The 17,331-nt window shown below is 40.6% G+C and overlaps 1 protein-coding gene across 3 annotated transcripts; it reads left to right on the top strand.

Moving 5' to 3' along the window:
• Window positions 1-1,271: 1,271 nt before the first annotated feature.
• Window positions 1,272-12,926, top strand: LOC306861704 (uncharacterized protein). 3 transcript variants are annotated; one of them, XM_079404115.1, is made up of 15 exons: window positions 1,272-1,549; window positions 1,896-1,956; window positions 2,119-2,264; window positions 4,272-4,349; window positions 4,438-4,517; window positions 4,590-4,660; window positions 5,382-5,419; window positions 5,509-5,597; window positions 5,704-5,820; window positions 5,953-6,026; window positions 7,559-9,628; window positions 9,927-10,252; window positions 10,960-11,136; window positions 11,217-11,336; window positions 12,201-12,926. In XM_079404115.1, the coding sequence occupies exons 2-15, from the start codon at window positions 1,935-1,937 to the stop codon at window positions 12,309-12,311; spliced, it is 3,519 nt and encodes a 1,172-aa protein (XP_079260241.1). In that variant the 5' UTR covers window positions 1,272-1,549; window positions 1,896-1,934; the 3' UTR covers window positions 12,312-12,926. The 3 variants fall into 3 exon arrangements, with proteins under 3 accessions (XP_079260241.1, XP_079260242.1, XP_079260240.1); XM_079404116.1 differs by having other exon boundaries at window positions 1,356-1,549; window positions 10,963-11,136; XM_079404114.1 differs by having other exon boundaries at window positions 1,356-1,549; window positions 5,494-5,597.
• Window positions 12,927-17,331: the final 4,405 nt, after the last annotated feature.

Genomic DNA, 17,331 nt, shown 5'->3' with positions numbered 1-17,331 from the left:
CTATATTTATGTATATATTGTATATATGTGTACATACCACTAAATGAAGTGTATATATGCTGTCATTCTTATTTTTTTTTCTCAATTTTGCTCAACATGTTTGAAATATGAAAATAGCTTTAGATGTTCCTCTGTGTGTCGGGGCCCCTGATCGGCCCCTCTTCATCTGGCTGTGAATGTCAAACTAAGCACAAGGTTCCTATCGTCTTGTGATCGCCCCGACACACACACACACACACCTTTTACATTACTACTAAAATGCTGTACTCAAACTCGAGAGGGGTGAAGCGCTCCTCATGTACAAGAGGCCATTCCTGCGAATGATACGCTCTTGTTTCAATGAAACACTATGTATATCATGTAATTAATGTCTATTAAAGGTTCATGATAACCCATACTCGTGTCATTGATTTTATTTGATAGAAAACTATTGTTTACACACGAGACTGGTCAAGCACACATTCATCATATTTTCTTTGCTTCATGCAAGGTCACACAAGGTCAAATATTTCAGGATGAGTCGCATTGTTTTACACATAATAAAAGCTCAAATTTAGACATTTAATGTATTAATTTAAATATTTTTATTAATTACTTGTATTACATCTGAACAGCATACATCAATATTTTAGTGAATATTGATATTATACCATATTTAATCATTTTTTCACACATAAATTAAAATGAATAAATGTTTATGGACAATGTCGTCCTCTGATGGACACTATTTATAATCCTTGCATGTTATTGTTCATCCGAAGCATGCCGCTTGGATTATATACATTATACTGTAATTTTTTAAAAGTGTAATCACTTAATCGCTTTAAACAGAAACACACAATAATATTTATGAGAACAGTAATCAACGATAGAAACTATTTCGGTGAAAAGGAAACTTTTTTTTAAAGTTTAAATAAAAGAGGAGGAGCCATGCGTCAGCGACGTGCTCTCTTATTGGTCAGATTTATTATAATTTATGTCTAAGGGACCAATCAGCTCTATTGCTGCAATTAACATAACATTTCCTGAGCTTTAAAATAATACTCAAGGAAGGATTTATTCTGGCTCTGACACTTAGTATGATATATCAGAAAAATAGTATAGAAATTAATTAATAAAAATATTAGTTTGTTGTGAAGAAATGGTTTATATTATATTATTATTATTATTATAACGTTTCATATTTCCGCTTTATCATTTGTTTTGTTTATTTTATGTACTGAGCAAGCGGAAGTCCCTCTGGTGGATTATTTTAAATGTTTTATCCACAGGAAGAAGCATCAGCCGCTCTACCGAATTCTTCTTCTGTGAACCTTAAACCCTACGTGATGACGCGGTGAGTCTCCCATCATGCCCCGTTGCAGCGCCACCCAGCGGTGAAGAGGCGGAACTGCAGCTACTGACCCACATGTGGCCGGACGCCTTCAAATTTATCGCAGCTACGAGCCCAAATGCTCATGAAAGTACACGAAAAGTGTGTGTTTTTGCGCTGAGGAGCGTCCTGCGTACTAGTATATGATCTGAAGCCCGTGGAGGGACGCGCGCGGAGGTGAGTGTGTGCTAATGACAGCAGATGCTAACACAGCTAGCCGCGTCACACTGATAAACAAGAGTCTGAACTTATAAACACGGCATGTAAACTGCTCGATATGTGTCTATGTGTGTTACCCACACTCATTATTCATATAGGACTAACTTAAATGAGTATAAAGCGCAGTAAAGGCCTCTATTATCGCTCAAGGCTGCTAATGAGCAACTCAAACTTCAGCTGTTCTGAGGAAATAAACAAAGCAAATAAAGACACAGTGACTGAGTTGCGCTGTCATTATGATGATCTTTATATATCAGAGTTGTGCTTTATTACACATGTTTCTTCTTTAAATGTGCTGGAACAGTAAATCAGGGCTCGGAGCTGCTGTTACCCAGAGCCAGAGATGCAAGAGGGGCCAGGAAAGGGTGAGTGGGGTTTATTCATATCTGGACATGCTGCTTTACATGCACTAAACTGAACTAGGCATGTAGGACTGAGCTGATGATTTTAGCTGGGAGATGCATGTTATATTTTATTGCATCATTCCGTAAAAGGTATTTAATAAAACTTTGATTTTTGTTCTTCAGGCGGGCAGAACTCTGATGAGAGTTTGGAGGATGAGGAGGCTCCGCGGTGCCCGATATGTCTGAACCGACCCAGACGGACGGATAGAGCCATACCCGACTGCTGCAGACACGTCTACTGCTCGGCCTGCATCCTCCGCTGGGCTCAGGTCAGCTGCCACTTCTTTAAAACGCTTATGCATACACGTATATAGAGTTCAACAGCACATTAGAAGCTGGAAGCCGTAACAATTTTTCACAATATGACCGTTTTTACTATATTTTTGAAGAACTACATGCAGACTTGATGAGCAGAAGAGACTTATTTTAAAAAAAAATCAAACCATAACATTTAAGATGACAACAGTAATCAAACAATACAGTATATATATATATATATGTATATAGTAACTATATACATGTATTTTTGAGCTGTGCAAATAATCGAATGCAACGATCTACTCAGTAAAACGGGTTCTGTGATTAGTAGTTAATCACCTTCACGTGCTTTCATATGGAGCAGCATTTAATACACAGAGCTGTAGTTTGCTGACAAGCTAGGATAGGCAATATAATTTATTACATTTCCTGAATCCAAACAAAACAGAGCAAAATGTCCCTAAGTATTCAACCCCAATACAAACGAAGACAAAATTTCCATGCGCATTTTGTCAGTAAAGCCGGTTCTGTGATTAGTAGTAAATCTCCATCACCTGCTTTCCGATGGAGCAGCATTTACTACACAGAGCCGTAGTTCACTGACAGGTTACGCAAAAAAATCACAGACGATATTATAGCGCGATCATGAAAATCGAAGAAATTGTTTGTGATAATGACAGCTGTTTGCGTAGCTTCTCAGTGAACTACGGCTCTGTGTAGTAAATGCTGAAAGCACGTGATAATACCACATTTCATAACATGTTTTTACTCCAAACTCACTTCATAATGTCAGCTGAGTGTTTGAAATAAATCCTTCTGTGAGATGACGTGGCTTCTTACACCGAATAAAGCACGCAACATATTATATATCATAGTATTCTAAGCAGTGATAAAGGCATTGCATTATAAATATACTTTATTATAATAATAAGAACTCGGATAAACCATATATTGTCGTAGTCGTGTGTTTATTAGTCACGTTGAATCAATGAAAGCACTTAAATCTTCTGTTTATTCAGCTGCAGCGATTGGCATTTCCTGGGTTTCTTCTTCGGGGTGTATTTAGAGTTTCTGATAGAGAGCGACCTCTGACCTTCAGATGGAGATTTACTGCTGATCACAGAACCGTGCTTCACTGAAAGATACGCATGACAATCACAACTTCTGCCTAGTTGTGATTTAAATTTATCTACGCAATATCGCCTTCAAACTCAAATTTGCATTCAGTTAGAATAATAAGACATCATTAATATGTAATCAGTATCAACAAAATATGAAACCAAGCCACCAGTAGGTGGCAGCAAGTCACTCAGTGAAGCATAAGTGAAGGAATGAGTCACTGAATCCTTGACTCACTCCATTTGTTCAAAAATGCTGAGTTGGCAAAAGTTCTGCTGTGGCTTTGTTTGAAGCTATTTTCACTTACTGTCAGTCAGTCGATGTTTACAGTGAATGTACTAAAAATCTTTCTCTTGCCCCTTTGAAAAATCCACTTATCTCGGACAAGCATTAATGTCGTGATTTATATGTGTAAACCAGAATATCTGTGAAAGCTTGTGCATGTGGTTTTTGATCACAATCAGTTTCTTAAAAAGCTGCACAAAACCTGCAAAGTTCAAACTCAACTTGTGCAATAGTTGTTTGACCGGTGAATATAGTGTTCCTTTATTATTGATCTGAAAATTGTGTAGCGTTTGGTTGCTTATCTCAGTGGTTCTCAGTCTTTTAAATGCCTAGAACCCCAAAAATAACTATCGTTCTAAAATTAAAATGGCATCAGTTTCTTGTACAAAGACCCTATTTATACAGTGTAAAATTATTCCTGGAAATATGCCAAAGTATTGTTTGAAAAATTATTCAACTTCTGTTAAGTTACATTATAACTGTTATATTGTTTTTCTCTGTATATTTTGATGGGTCCCCTAGCGCTGTGTTCCTGTGCTGTCAGATATAACAGTCTGTATAATCTGCACACTGCTCAGGTTGTAATGTGTAATGTTGTGTGTGATGGGCTACAGATGGTTCAGTCCTGCCCGGTGGACCGCAGACCCTTCAGCGTGATCTACCTGCAGGGCTCCTCGCAGCAGTGCATCAAGGTCAGACGTCCTCCTGATGTCCTGTACGTCTTGGTAAGAGGCACTTATTCCTGATGAAACTGAGCTGAGCTTCTCCTCTGTGTTTCAGCTTCCTGTGAAGGCACCCAGACTGTCAGAACCGCACCTGTGCTGCAGTCAGGATGGCCAACGAATGTGTGGCGTCTCTGTGTAAGTGCAGTGCGATTGTGTTTGCATATGCTGTTTATCTGATTATTTAATAGGTAATTGTGTCATTGACAGGGGAGAGACAGGAAACGCGGAGAGAACGCAAGAGAAAAGAGCCACCGCCAAACAGAAATGCCACAGAAAATGTATGTGCTTCAATACTAATTCTTGTCTTGTTCATGAGGTGTTTGTGGTAGTGAAAGTGTGATATTTCAATATAAAAGAATATTCAAGATTAAAGTTCTGTTAATTACAACAGAAAATACTTTGGATTTGTTAGGTCATAATACATGAATAATTTCATGCTTTTTTTTTTAGCATGAAAGAAAATACATGTTTAGTGAGCTACAATAAAATATTTAAATATTACATTTTTATTTATTTTTTTACAGTTTTTTTTTTCAGCTAGTTGCCAAGGCAGCATTTTAATTTACTTTACCTTGATGTACTAAAATCACTAAAACAAAAATAACAAATAAATATATAAAAAAAAAACCTTAAACTAAAACTTTAACTAAAATTAAAATGAAATTGGAAATAAAAAAACTAATTCAAAATGTTAATAAAAACTGTAATAGTATCTAAATGTGACACTAAAATATAAACAACCTTGAACATTAATGAACAATGTAAATTTCAACATCAGATGTTAAAAAATAAGTGTTTTTAAACCATTAACTATATAACTATTTTTTGAATATTTTTTCTTATTTTAATTCATTCTGGTTTTATATTTCCCCATATATCTTAACTGTAATAACCAAATTTACAGATTTATTTATGAATTGATTGCCTCTGTATAACAGAATAAAAAAGTGACTCGAGAGCTCTCCAAATTGAAATAAAGGTCTTTTATTCCCCCCCCAGTAGGTGATTTGGATGCACCTGTGGATAAAAACAGAAAGGTGAGTCTTTAAGTAATTGTGTTTGAGTTTGGTCGGATTTATCTCACATGAACGACACAGGAAGTGTTAAGCAGTATTTATTTGTGCAGGTGAATGGAGACTCATGCCACTCTCTTCTGCTCACTAAGCATTTTCACTCATCACTGCCCAGCCAGCAGGGAGCGACGGTTGGCACACTGTAAGTACACACTGACCTAATGGGAGAGCACCATGCGACTGTTGTTTCTTTTTCTGAACAGTGTCTTTTGGATGCATGTTTAAGTGGTTTCTGTTTTGCACTGTAGGACAGGATCTGTTGAGGTTTCTGAGGAGGGACCAGACGGCGTCCAGTGGAGGAGAATAGAGAGAAAACGCAGGTGGATTCCTCCCTCTGTACCTGTCCTCTCTACAGGTGTGCCCAGGTGAGAAGCATGTTTTCAGTCAGCTTTTGTTTTGAAAATGTTAATTTGAAATGTAGTATATGTACAGTGTGGCTGCTATTTCCTTTTGTGTGCATGTCCCTTATTTTGGCTTATGAACTTATCAATTTAAAGGGTATCACTCCGCTCGCACCTCCTTCTGTCAGCTGTCTCCGCCTCTCTGAATCTGCTGCTTTCTGAACACACAGGTAAGTCCACTCAAAAACAAATGGTCTTTCATTTATATTAAAGAACATACATAATTCTCAAGTTATTTGAAATTTGCTCTTTCGTTTTATTTACTTTTTTCACCTTTGTTTTCATTAGGTTTTATTTTTAGCTTGCTTTATTCTTAGTTTTCTAGCTTCAGCTTATATAGTTTTTATTTTAGTTTAAGGGCTGCCAAAGTTAATGTGATAAGTATTATTAAAGTTTAATGCTATTAAATTGTATTTTTTGTTAAAGGGATCCCTGGGTATTAAGACTTGAATGGCTTAATGTAACGTAAATGATGTCTCTTACTGAAATATATAGTAGAAAACCCATCAAAGATTTGTTATTTTAAAAAATCGCATCGTTTTATACATATTGTGGACTATGGGGTCCCCATTATTCTGATGATGTAAAATGGTTGCACTCGGTGAGCTATTAGCACTATCTGTTGCTATTTTTACCAAGACACAACTCGGAAAATAAAATACTGATATGATGACCACAGCTACTGAAAGAGCTTACAGGTGGCGATGGATATAAGAATAGGCTTAAACCAAATGCTGTACCATGGATTTTTCCCCACAAGGAGTCTAAACGCCCTGGATATTGAGGGAAATGAGTGCTGAGAAACTCCTCTAGCGGCTGCGAGTCATGATTAACGTCAGTGTGTTTTCATCCTAACAGATAGCATCTAGCGTTTCTTGTCTCTGCCGTTTGTAAGCTCTTTAAGTAGCTGTGGTCTACTAAAAGACTCAAAGGCATCAGGGCTAAAGTGGAGAGAAAAAAGAAGCCGGTCTTTAGGAAGTTTTATTCGTCCACAGGCATCTTCCTATTCTTTTCTCCTCTTCTTATCGCTAGGAAAGCAGTGAAGTCTTACATTGCTTCTCTTGTTGCCCTTCGACTGAAAATTACAACCAAAAGCCACACAATGTGGTATTGTATCAGTATTTGATTTTCTGAGCTGTGTGTTCTGAGTTGTTGTGGTAATAAGCGCCAGTAGCTCATCGAGTGCAACCATTTGGCGTCATCGATGCAGAATGTACTGTGCAAAAACGATGTCGATTTTTTTAAATAACATACATTTTCATGGGTTTTCTACTACATATTTAAATAAGAGACAATTTACGTTATATTAAGCTATACATGTCTTAATATCCGGGGATCCCTTTAAAACATTCAAAATTATAATAATAAAGTTTTTATCTATAAATAAATTAAATTAAACTTGAAATTGAACTAATTTAAAATTGAACTAAAATTTCCTAGTGCTATTTTAAGTTACCCAAAACAAATTTCATTTAGTGATGTCTGGGTTAATTAGCTTTTGTGTTCTTTTTTTTTTTTTAATATATATATTTGGCTAATTAGTTTTCTTTTTTTGTTAGATTGTTTTATGAAGTATGTATTACAAATGAAAACTAAAGTGAAGTTGTGCCCATTTTAGTTTCACTTCTTCCCGGTTATGTTACTTTATTTTAATTTCTTTTAGTTTTTTATTAACATTTATTTTATTTCCTATGTTTATCAGTTCCTCATGGCATAGTTTGTGCCGTCACCTGCCCTAAAGGTGAGGAAAAAAAGGGAACCAGGGGTTCTGGGTCAAAGACCTCAGTGAAACCAGCAGAAAATGCTGCTGCTACCAGGCGCTCCTCTAGACACAGTCGCTCTGAGGCAGAGGATTCCTCAGCCGCACAGTCACAGCCAACAGATTCAGATACCATGTCGTCTACACCACAAACCATAAATAATACTCATGCTAATACAAGCAGAGGGCAGCAGGGGAGCAATCCGAGGTCTGGAGCAAAGACGAGAGGACGTCCAAAGAAGGTGAAGGTGGAGAGACCTGAGGATGAGAAGCAGGAAACTGAGGTTCGAAATCATGATGAAGATGGAGTCACCGAGGAAACAGAATCCGTGGAATCAAAACCAGACCAGAAAGCAAGTTCTGATCAGATCGATGGTGACCAAGAGCCAGTCGATACGGAGGAGAAGATGGAGGTGGAGAATCAGACGAGTCCTGCTGAGGATGAATGTGCTTCCCCTGATGCCAGTAGCCAGGAAGATGAAGAAACGGCAAAAGTAGAAGAATTCGTAACTGAGAGTACGGATGGGGATGAAGACGATCAGATACCACAAGAAGATAGCGAGCAAGAAGTTGAGACAAATGAAGAAGACCAAGTAGAATTTGTGAATGTTCCACCAATACAGGAGCAAGATTGTCCATCTCCTTCCTGTGCAGAACTAGAAGAGTCTCAGTCTGATTCCCAGGATGCTGAATCATCTCTGCAAGCAGAACCAACAGCTGAACCTCCTACAGATGCTTCAGACCAGATTGTAGATCCGAAACCAGAGCCTGACACCACGGAAGACTGTTCGGACGAGCAGGAATCCAGTACTCCTCCACCTCTCAAAGAGGACAAGGCCGCTGAACCGTCAGTTCCAGAAGAGAAAGGCGTGCCAGAATCAAAGGACACTTATACAAGTTGTCCTCAGGATAACACTGACCTCATTCCTATGGAGTGTGATTCTCCTGCATCTGAGATTGAAGCCCACATTGCTGAAGCTGAGATGGATCCCACTGCGAGCCCACCTCAGATGGACGATCCAAAGCCCAAACTTGACTCTTGTAAGGAGGAAAAAGGCTCAGATAAGAGGGAGCGGGAGGGACGATCCCGCAGATCTCGCTTTCACTCGCCTACGACCACCTGGTCTCCCAACAGGGAGTCTAGGAGTGAAGAGTCTCGCAGGTCAAGATCTCGATCACGGGATCGTAGCCACAAGACCCGATCTACGTCTCGAAACCGTGAGCAGCAAGAGGAGGCACGGGATGACCGGCGGAATCGGAGTCGTAGTAGGGAGCGGAGTCGCAGACGACGAAGTCGTTCCAGAAACAGAAACCGACCTGGACGTCGGAGCCCGTCCCAGGAACGCGCTGATCACGGTGGCCACTCTCCTCCCAAGAGAGAGTCTTGGGGCGGGGATGGATGGCAGAGCAGGGGCGATGGTCGAGGTTTCCGCAATTCCAACTGGAGGAACAATGCGGAGAAACCTGGGCATTTCTCATCAAGAGAGCCCGTTTCGTCTGACAACGGCAACTTCAATGAGGCATCGCCCGACCGAGGCAGGAGCGAGAACCCGGATTGGGTGCAAGAGAGGGAGAGGCTTTGGCCAGACAATGATTCCAGAGGACGTGAGCCACGAAGGGATGAAAATGCAGGTGATCTGCCTGCAGAGTCCTGGTCTCGAGGCAGCTGGAACGCTGGCCGCGGCAGAGGAGGCGCACACTGGTCATCTGGCCAGCAGGGTGAGCCAGCTGATAATTGGAGGCAACGTACTTCTTTCTCAGGGACAGCAAACAATGCAGATTCTTATAATCGCTTCAACGACAACAGAGCCGTAGGGAAGAGAAAAGAGTCAGAGGGTGCCGAGACGCCACTAGATCGTTCCGGGTGGTCATCGGCGTCCAGCTGGGCCGTACGCCGAACTCTCCCTGCTGATGTGCAGAACTACTACTCGCGCAGAGACAGGGGAGGTGGGAACAACACCTGGAGCAGACAAGAGGAGGATCAAGGTGCACCAGGAGTCCCGAAACAAGCAGGTGTGTCTTTATCCAAATAAAGGCCATAAATCCAAATAGTTTTTATTTTTTATAAATTCCATTTCAATCCATTTTACTTAATTCCATCAAAAGTACTTTATGGGTTGTTGAATTTTTTCCCCCTCTGTTTTCTCTAGCCAAATAACACTTGATTTAACAACTAATTTGTGTTTCCAGTGCAAAGACGCTCAAGTTTATCTAAAGCGAATTTCTTGCCAACTATGCATTCCCACTTTAGCATGTTCAGGTCACTTTAACTTTATCTCCACTACATTCATGTCTGTTTTCCATATTCCAGATCCCTCCCAGAATGAGCCAAATGCACCGCTGCCAACAGAGGTGGTGCCACCCATGCCCCCTCCCCTGATACCCCACCAGATGGGTGTGATGGGGGTCCTCCATCACCCCATGGGGCCTCTGCTGCCAAGACCTCCAGCCGTGGGTCTGCAGCCTCCTCCCCAGTTTAGCTTGCCCCCTCCAGTGCCAGTGCAGCTGCACCCCACTGGGCCGCTCATCCAGGTCCCATCCATAGCTGTGCAGGCACTGCCTCCACCTCCACCACCTCCTCCACCTGTGCAACAGGGCGGCTTCACAGCAGTACCATCTGAAAGCCACCTGCCTCAGGTTAGCACAATGATTGTTATAAAAAAAAAAAAAAAAAACTTTAATATTCATCCATCCCTAACTTAAAGGGTTAGTTCACCCAAAAATTCTGTCATTAATTAAGACCCCGTAAGACCTTCGTTCATCTTCCGAACACAAATTAAGATATATTTTATTAAATCCGCAAGCTTTCTGTGCCTCCATAGACAGCAAGGGTACTACCATTGTCAAAGCACAGAAACGTAGTTAGTGCATTGTTAAAAGTCTATGTGACATCCGTTGTTCCACCGTAATTATACAAAGCAACGAGAATAATTTTTGTGCGCAAAGACAGCAAAAATAACAACTTTATTCAATTTTTTTTTCTCTCCCCGGGACAGTCCTCCGCCATTATCGAAGCATGCATGTGATGCTGCTCGTGCAGATTCTCGTAGCTTCGTAAAATTACGGTGGAACCATGGATGTCACATAGACTTTTAACAATGCACTTACTACGTTTCTGTGCTTTGACAATGGTAGTACCCTTGCTGTCTATGGAGGGTCAGAAAGCTCTCGGATTTCATCAAAAATATCTTAAGTTGTGTTCCAAAGATAAACGAAGGTCTTATGGGTTTGGAACGATATGAGGGTAAGTAATTGATGACACAATTTAAATTTTTGGGTGAACTAACCCTTTAACTGAATTCAAATATGTGCCATTTTGGTTGTAACATTTGCATACTTTACAGCAGGTGATGCCCAGTTTTCCTGTACAAGGCAAAGGTTCATTCAAACCCATGCCAACCAAAGTAGTTGCTGGGCTGCCGCCTCCTGTTAGGATGCCCAGTGCAGCCCAGCCATCCTTTACCACCACCCAACCCGCCTCTCACAGCAAGGCCCACGCTGACAGCTCGAAGAAAGAGAAGGTAAGTGTTGCACATTTAAGCACACTACTCCACACTAATGTTGATATTGGTTCCTAAAATGCATCTTCCTTTTCAAAAAGAAATTGCAGATCCAAGAGCGGGCCATCAATGAGGTGAAAGCAGCAATTAAGCCATATTATCAGAAGAATGAAATCAGCAAGGAGGAATATAAAGAGATTGTACGGAAAGCTGTGGAAAAAGTAAGTTCACACATATATATATATATGTATGATATATTTACATTAAGTCATTTAGCAGATGCTTTTATCCAAAGCGACTTACAAATGAGGACAACAGAAGCAATCAATTGTAGTATTAAAACAACTAAAAACAGATCCAAAATTAAATAAAAATGACAAATGCATACAAAATGTCAAAACTTAACATTTAAATGAAAACAAAAAAATAAAGCTTAAAACAATTCAAAATATTAAAGAACAAAAGGTATGTGTATAATAATGATTCTAACATAACACTGAGCCAAACACCAAAAAACAACTACATATGTACAACCACACACACATTTATAAATTCAGTATATTTCATTTCCATTTAGTTTAAGTATTAAAATAACTCAAATTAAATAAAACTAAAACTTAATAAAAGACCTATACAGACATAATTGAACTAAAAATAAAATGGATAAATACAAATCACGACAGCAGTTTCAGTAATCTTAGAAATAACACTGAGCCAAACACACACGCTAAAAACAGCTTACACATAGTAAGAAATGGTTATAAAAACTGAAACAGAAGTGAAACTAGTAGAATTTACTACTAATTTAATTTACTAGTAGTAATATTTACATTGTTTACTTAACTCGTCATATGCTTTTATTTTTCAATTGTATTTATACTTTTTTTACATTTATAATATACATTTTTATATACTCCGTATTGACTGATTGTCTCTGCCACTTTCAAATCACAGTTGAACTTATTCATATTCATTTTAGTGTAATTCCTCTTCCTCTGTTTCAGCATAATGTTTTGCTCAAATTTTTAATTTTGTGCAAACAGCTTTACAAATGCACACAGTAATTGTTTTTCTCCTCCTCTCAGGTGTGTCACAGCAAAAGTGGCGAGGTGAACGCTGACAAGGTGGCCAACCTGGTGAAGGCATATGTTGACAAATACAAACGCATCCGCAAAAGCAAATCTGAGAAGAGCTGAGGGTCGCTGACCTGCTGACTGCACAAGTGCAATTCCTCCAACGCGGGCTGCTGCCGGTGTCACTGACTGGAGCCGTTCTTAACACTTGCATACGAGAATGAAGATTTTTCTAGAGATGACATATTTTGTTTAATTTGGATTTGATATAGTGCAAATGCCCTTTATTGGATTGTGTTTCATGGCTGTATGTGTGTGTGTGTGTAGGGGTGGGGTGGGGTCAAAGATCTGTAATGGTGTCGCTCTAATTGCATTTTGCTTCTAAGTTTAAAGTAGTAAAGATAATGAATAATTAAGGCAGATGATTAAAGTGGTACGACTGGACCTGTCCTCTCTCTCTCTCTCAGTAGTCGAACAAAGACTTTTCCCTTTAGAAGCATTGAAACAATCTGGAGTACATGTGCATTAGCTTTATTATTCCCTGCAGATGCCGAATGCGTGTTTGAGTGTGTGCGATTAATCAATCTTACGTGGAAAGAACACGGGTAGTTTGCTGGTGAGCTGAGATGATTTTGTTGCCATATCCAGGTTAAAGTCCTGTACTTCTGTTTATGCAGTTCAATCACTGTCTGTTTACCCTCCCAGAAGCAATGAAATAAACCAGCTCTCTGAATCTCATCTTGTCCTTTTACTGAGTCGAATCAGACCTCTGATACCTCAAACACTCTAATTAACCTTAACAAGGGCTCGTTAACTCAACCTACCTAGCTTTTTGTTTGCCTGAGATGATTGTTCAACTCAAGAGTAGCAACTCCTCTGATGCGTATTGCATCATTTTGATCTCTTGAACTCTACATTGTGGCTAATGGTCAGTCTGGATCTGAATCATGAAGTTTCCCGAAGTGATGCTCGAAAACCCTCAGAGATCTTTCAGTATCGGAGAACTGAATCAGTTAAATCAGGACGCCTGTGAAAGTGATTCAGAAGTATGTGTGAACGAAGCATCCATGCCTCGTGTTCTGATGCATATGGACAATCACAAGTAGGTTTCGTTGCAGTCCACAAGATCCAGGGGGCATGGTTGGATCCACATTTAGGGGGTGGAGATGGGTAGGTTGAGGGGTGGAGATGGGGTGGGTTTAGGGACCAGGGGGTGGTGATGGGAGGGTTTAGGGATCAGGGGGTGGAGATGGGGTGGGTTTAGGGATCAGGGGGTGGAGATGGGTAGGTTGAGGGGTGGAGATGGGGTGGGTTTAGGGACCAGGGGGTGGTGATGGGAGGGTTTAGGGATCAGGGGGTGGAGATGGGGTGGGTTTAGGGATCAGTGGGTGGAGATGGGGTGGGTTTAGGGATCAGGGGGTGGAGATGGGTAGGTTGAGGGGTGGAGATGGGGTGGGTTTAGGGATCAGGGGGTGGAGATGGGTAGGTTGAGGGGTGGAGATGGGGTGGGTTTAGGGACCAGGGGGTGGTGATGGGTGGGTTTAGGGATCAGGGGGTGGAGATGGGTAGGTTGAGGGGTGGAGATGGGGTGGGTTTAGGGATCAGGGGGTGGAGATGGGGTGGGTTTAGGGATCAGTGGGTGGAGATGGGTAGGTTGAGGGGTGGAGATGGGGTGGGTTTAGGGATCAGGGGGTGGAGATGGGTAGGTTGAGGGGTGGGTTTAGGGATCAGGGGGGTGGAGATGGGGTGGGTTTAGGGATCAGGGGGGTGGAGATGGGGTGGGTTTAAGGATCAGGGGGTGGAGATGGGGTGGGTTTAGGGATCAGGGGGTGGAGATGGGTAGGTTGAGGGGTGGAGATGGGGTGGGTTTAGGGATCAGGGGGTGGAGATGGGGTGGGTTTAGGGATCAGTGGGTGGAGATGGGTAGGTTGAGGGGTGGAGATGGGGTGGGTTTAGGGATCAGGGGGTGGAGATGGGGTGGGTTTAGGGATCAGTGGGTGGAGATGGGGTGGGTTTAGGGATCAGTGGGTGGAGATGGGTAGGTTGAGGGGTGGAGATGGGGTGGGTTTAGGGATCAGGGGGTGGAGATGGGTAGGTTGAGGGGTGGAGATGGGGTGGGTTTAGGGATCAGGGGGGTGGAGATGGGGTGGGTTTAGGGATCAGGGGGGTGGAGATGGGGTGGGTTTAAGGATCAGGGGGGTGGAGATGGGGTGGGTTTAGGGATCAGGGGGTGGAGATGGGTAGGTTGAGGGGTGGAGATGGGGTGGGTTTAGGGATCAGGGGGTGGAGATGGGGTGGGTTTAGGGATCAGGGGGTGGAGATGGGGTGGGTTTAAGGATCAGTGGGTGGAGATGGGTAGGTTGAGGGGTGGAGATGGGGTGGGTTTAGGGATCAGTGGGTGGAGATGGGTAGGTTGAGGGGTGGAGATGGGGTGGGTTTAGGGATCAGTGGGTGGAGATGGGTAGGTTGAGGGGTGGAGATGGGGTGGGTTTAGGGATCAGTGGGTGGAGATGGGTAGGTTGAGGGGTGGAGATGGGGTGGGTTTAGGGATCAGTGGGTGGAGATGGGTAGGTTGAGGGGTGGAGATGGGGTGGGTTTAGGGATCAGTGGGTGGAGATGGGTAGGTTGAGGGGTGGAGATGGGGTGGGTTTAGGGTTCAGGGGGTGGGGATCATATTTATTCTTATATCAATAGGTGCGTTCGACTTGAAGCACGGCTACAGACGGTGGTCAACGAGAGTAGCCGCTTGCAGTCAGGGGCGGAGTTGAAAACGGAGTCGTCAAGTCAGACACTTCGGGGCTCTCGTAGTTTGCTGCATCTACCTCAGTCATGGCAGATCACGTGGCGTTTGCTTGCTTTATTGCAGACGAACTGGAAGCTATAGAAATGCCGTTATTGTTGTATGAAATTGAGCACAATGAGCAACGAAAGTGAGTAAAGGTTCAATGTAATAAGTATTGTTTTTATATATCCAAAGGGACATGGGACCATACCCAACACCAGTGTGACTCGTTATTTCTAATACTAACCAATCAATGCAATTATACTTAATTTTCATTAGAAGTGACTCTTTTTTTATTACTATGTTGGTTTATGTTTAATAAACCTTTAAGATGTATGTAATATTTTGAAAGGGTGTCATCACGACAGAAACAAGTTTTAAGTAAATAAACAGAACATATTGAAAATTTGACTTGTGCAGTATGATTCATTACGTGTTTTTGCTACTGCAACTTAATAAAAATAATCTATGAAGATAATAATTGTATGTACTAAATGTGGTTTTCATTACAGATAAAAGAATTAGGATGTTACATATTTGTTTACTTATTTTACTATTTCTCCAGTTAGGTAAGCACATTTTAGTAAGACAAAACACCATGAACATTCAGACGTGAACACCATGAACAGGCCTACGGATAAACCCAATTCATTTGCCTTTCTATTATGATTTATACCAGCTTATGAAAGTGATCTGAATGTTGTATTAAGTTGACATCCAGCCAGAGTTGTTGCCAGTAATCACATGCAAGTGAAGATGGATGAACCCAGCAACTAGACAATTAGTATCAATCAGAATCCATGATGACCACATTATATTAAAGTCTGTAAGATTGACATTTGATTTATTCCATAAAAAAAATTATCTAAATAGGTTATGCAGCTTAATACTGTAAAGGGTCTGTATGAAAAAGGTCCAAAATAAACCTATGCACAAAACCTATATAAACGAATTAACAAAAAAGTGATTGCAGTAAAAATAATTGTAATCTTTTAATAAACATGATTTACGAGATGAATTTGACATGAAAAGTTAATTTATTTTTATTTTTTTGAAAGTCCATATATGAGCATTAGCCATTAGTGGGACTGAAGTTGTCAGAATAAACCCGAAATACACGTCGTTGTTGTCATGTGGTGAATTTGGCCAATCGTGAAACAGCTGTGTCGTCATCAGCGCTCCCGCAGTCGCTCTGGAGAAATTGCGCCGGCTGAGTCAGCCGGCTGCTCTCGAAACGCTGTCGCGGTACTTTGATGCCACACGTGACAGTGACGTGTGGTCGGCGCCGGTTCAAGTCGGACTAAATTTCTAACCGACATGCACTGCTTCAAGTAAGCCGCCGATCGGTCTGCTAAGTGCTGCATGAAGTCGAACGCACCTAATAACTTGAGCCATGCAGGCAAAAAAAGGCAAGTCAACTGAAGGCGACCGAGCGCCCTCCTGTGGTGAACTGTGTGAATTACATTACTGTCACGTCTAGCATTTAATTATTTTGCATTTATTTAGTATAGGATGAATTGTTTTTTATTTTGTTGTTAGGCAGCAAAACGTGACGAACTCCAGAAGAAAAAAAACGTTGCATGAAATTATTTTTAGTTGATTCACATTTAATTATTTTTTGTTTAATCTGTGCACCAATAAAGCATCTGGCAAATTGTCTGTTTCTGCTGAGTTTAGTAGAAATACATTATGTCTGTAATATAAATTTAGTGAATGCGGTGAATTTTGGGAATTAAATTACTGTTATTTCAGCTATAACTATAATGTGCCATTAATATTAATAGTATTATTGCTCTCTACCTCCCATTTGTAAAAAAAAAAAAAAAAAAAAAAAAAAAAGGCAAGTTATGTGAACTTAACCGAATGCCCTCCTGTGATGTGTTAAAACACACATTAATTTAAATTTTGCATTAAATTATTGTGATTTTACTTACAATGTAATAAATTGTTTATTACCTTGTGAAGCAGCAAAGCATGTCAAATTAACTCCCATATATTTAGCAGAAATATACTTTTACATTTGTGACTTACATTAGTGAAAATAGCCCTCCTTTGGTGAATTCTGTGAATTAACTCTTAGAAAATATTAGGCTGACATTGAAAATTATTTCATAAATTATTATCTTGTGCAGCAACAAAACGTCTCATCATTTTTTAAGAAGACATGTATTGTTAGATTCATAATCTGAGGGTAAATATGACAGAAATCATTGTTTAGACTATATAATTTTCATTTTATTTAGATTGTAATAATACTAGTATTATTGTTATACCTCTCATTTGCTAAAAATGAATAATACATAAAATAAAAAAATATATATACACACATGTATATTACAAATATAGTATATTTCTACTAAT

Source organism: Barbus barbus (genome assembly GCF_936440315.1).
Source record: "Barbus barbus genome assembly, chromosome: 42".
Lineage (NCBI taxonomy): Eukaryota > Metazoa > Chordata > Actinopteri > Cypriniformes > Cyprinidae > Barbus > Barbus barbus.
Note: the sequence above shows the minus strand (reverse complement) of the source record. Positions and strands in the feature narration are given on the sequence as shown.

Excerpts from the sequence above, each read along its gene's own strand:
- LOC306861704 (XM_079404114.1), top strand. The coding sequence starts at position 1,935 with ATGCAAGAGGGGCCAGGAAAGG. Across the intron at positions 5,420-5,493 it reads CTGTGGATAAAAACAGAAAG|TATTTATTTGTGCAGGTGAA; the intron begins GTGAGTCTTTAA and ends AGTGTTAAGCAG. Across the intron at positions 9,629-9,926 it reads AGGAGTCCCGAAACAAGCAG|ATCCCTCCCAGAATGAGCCA; the intron begins GTGTGTCTTTAT and ends TCCATATTCCAG.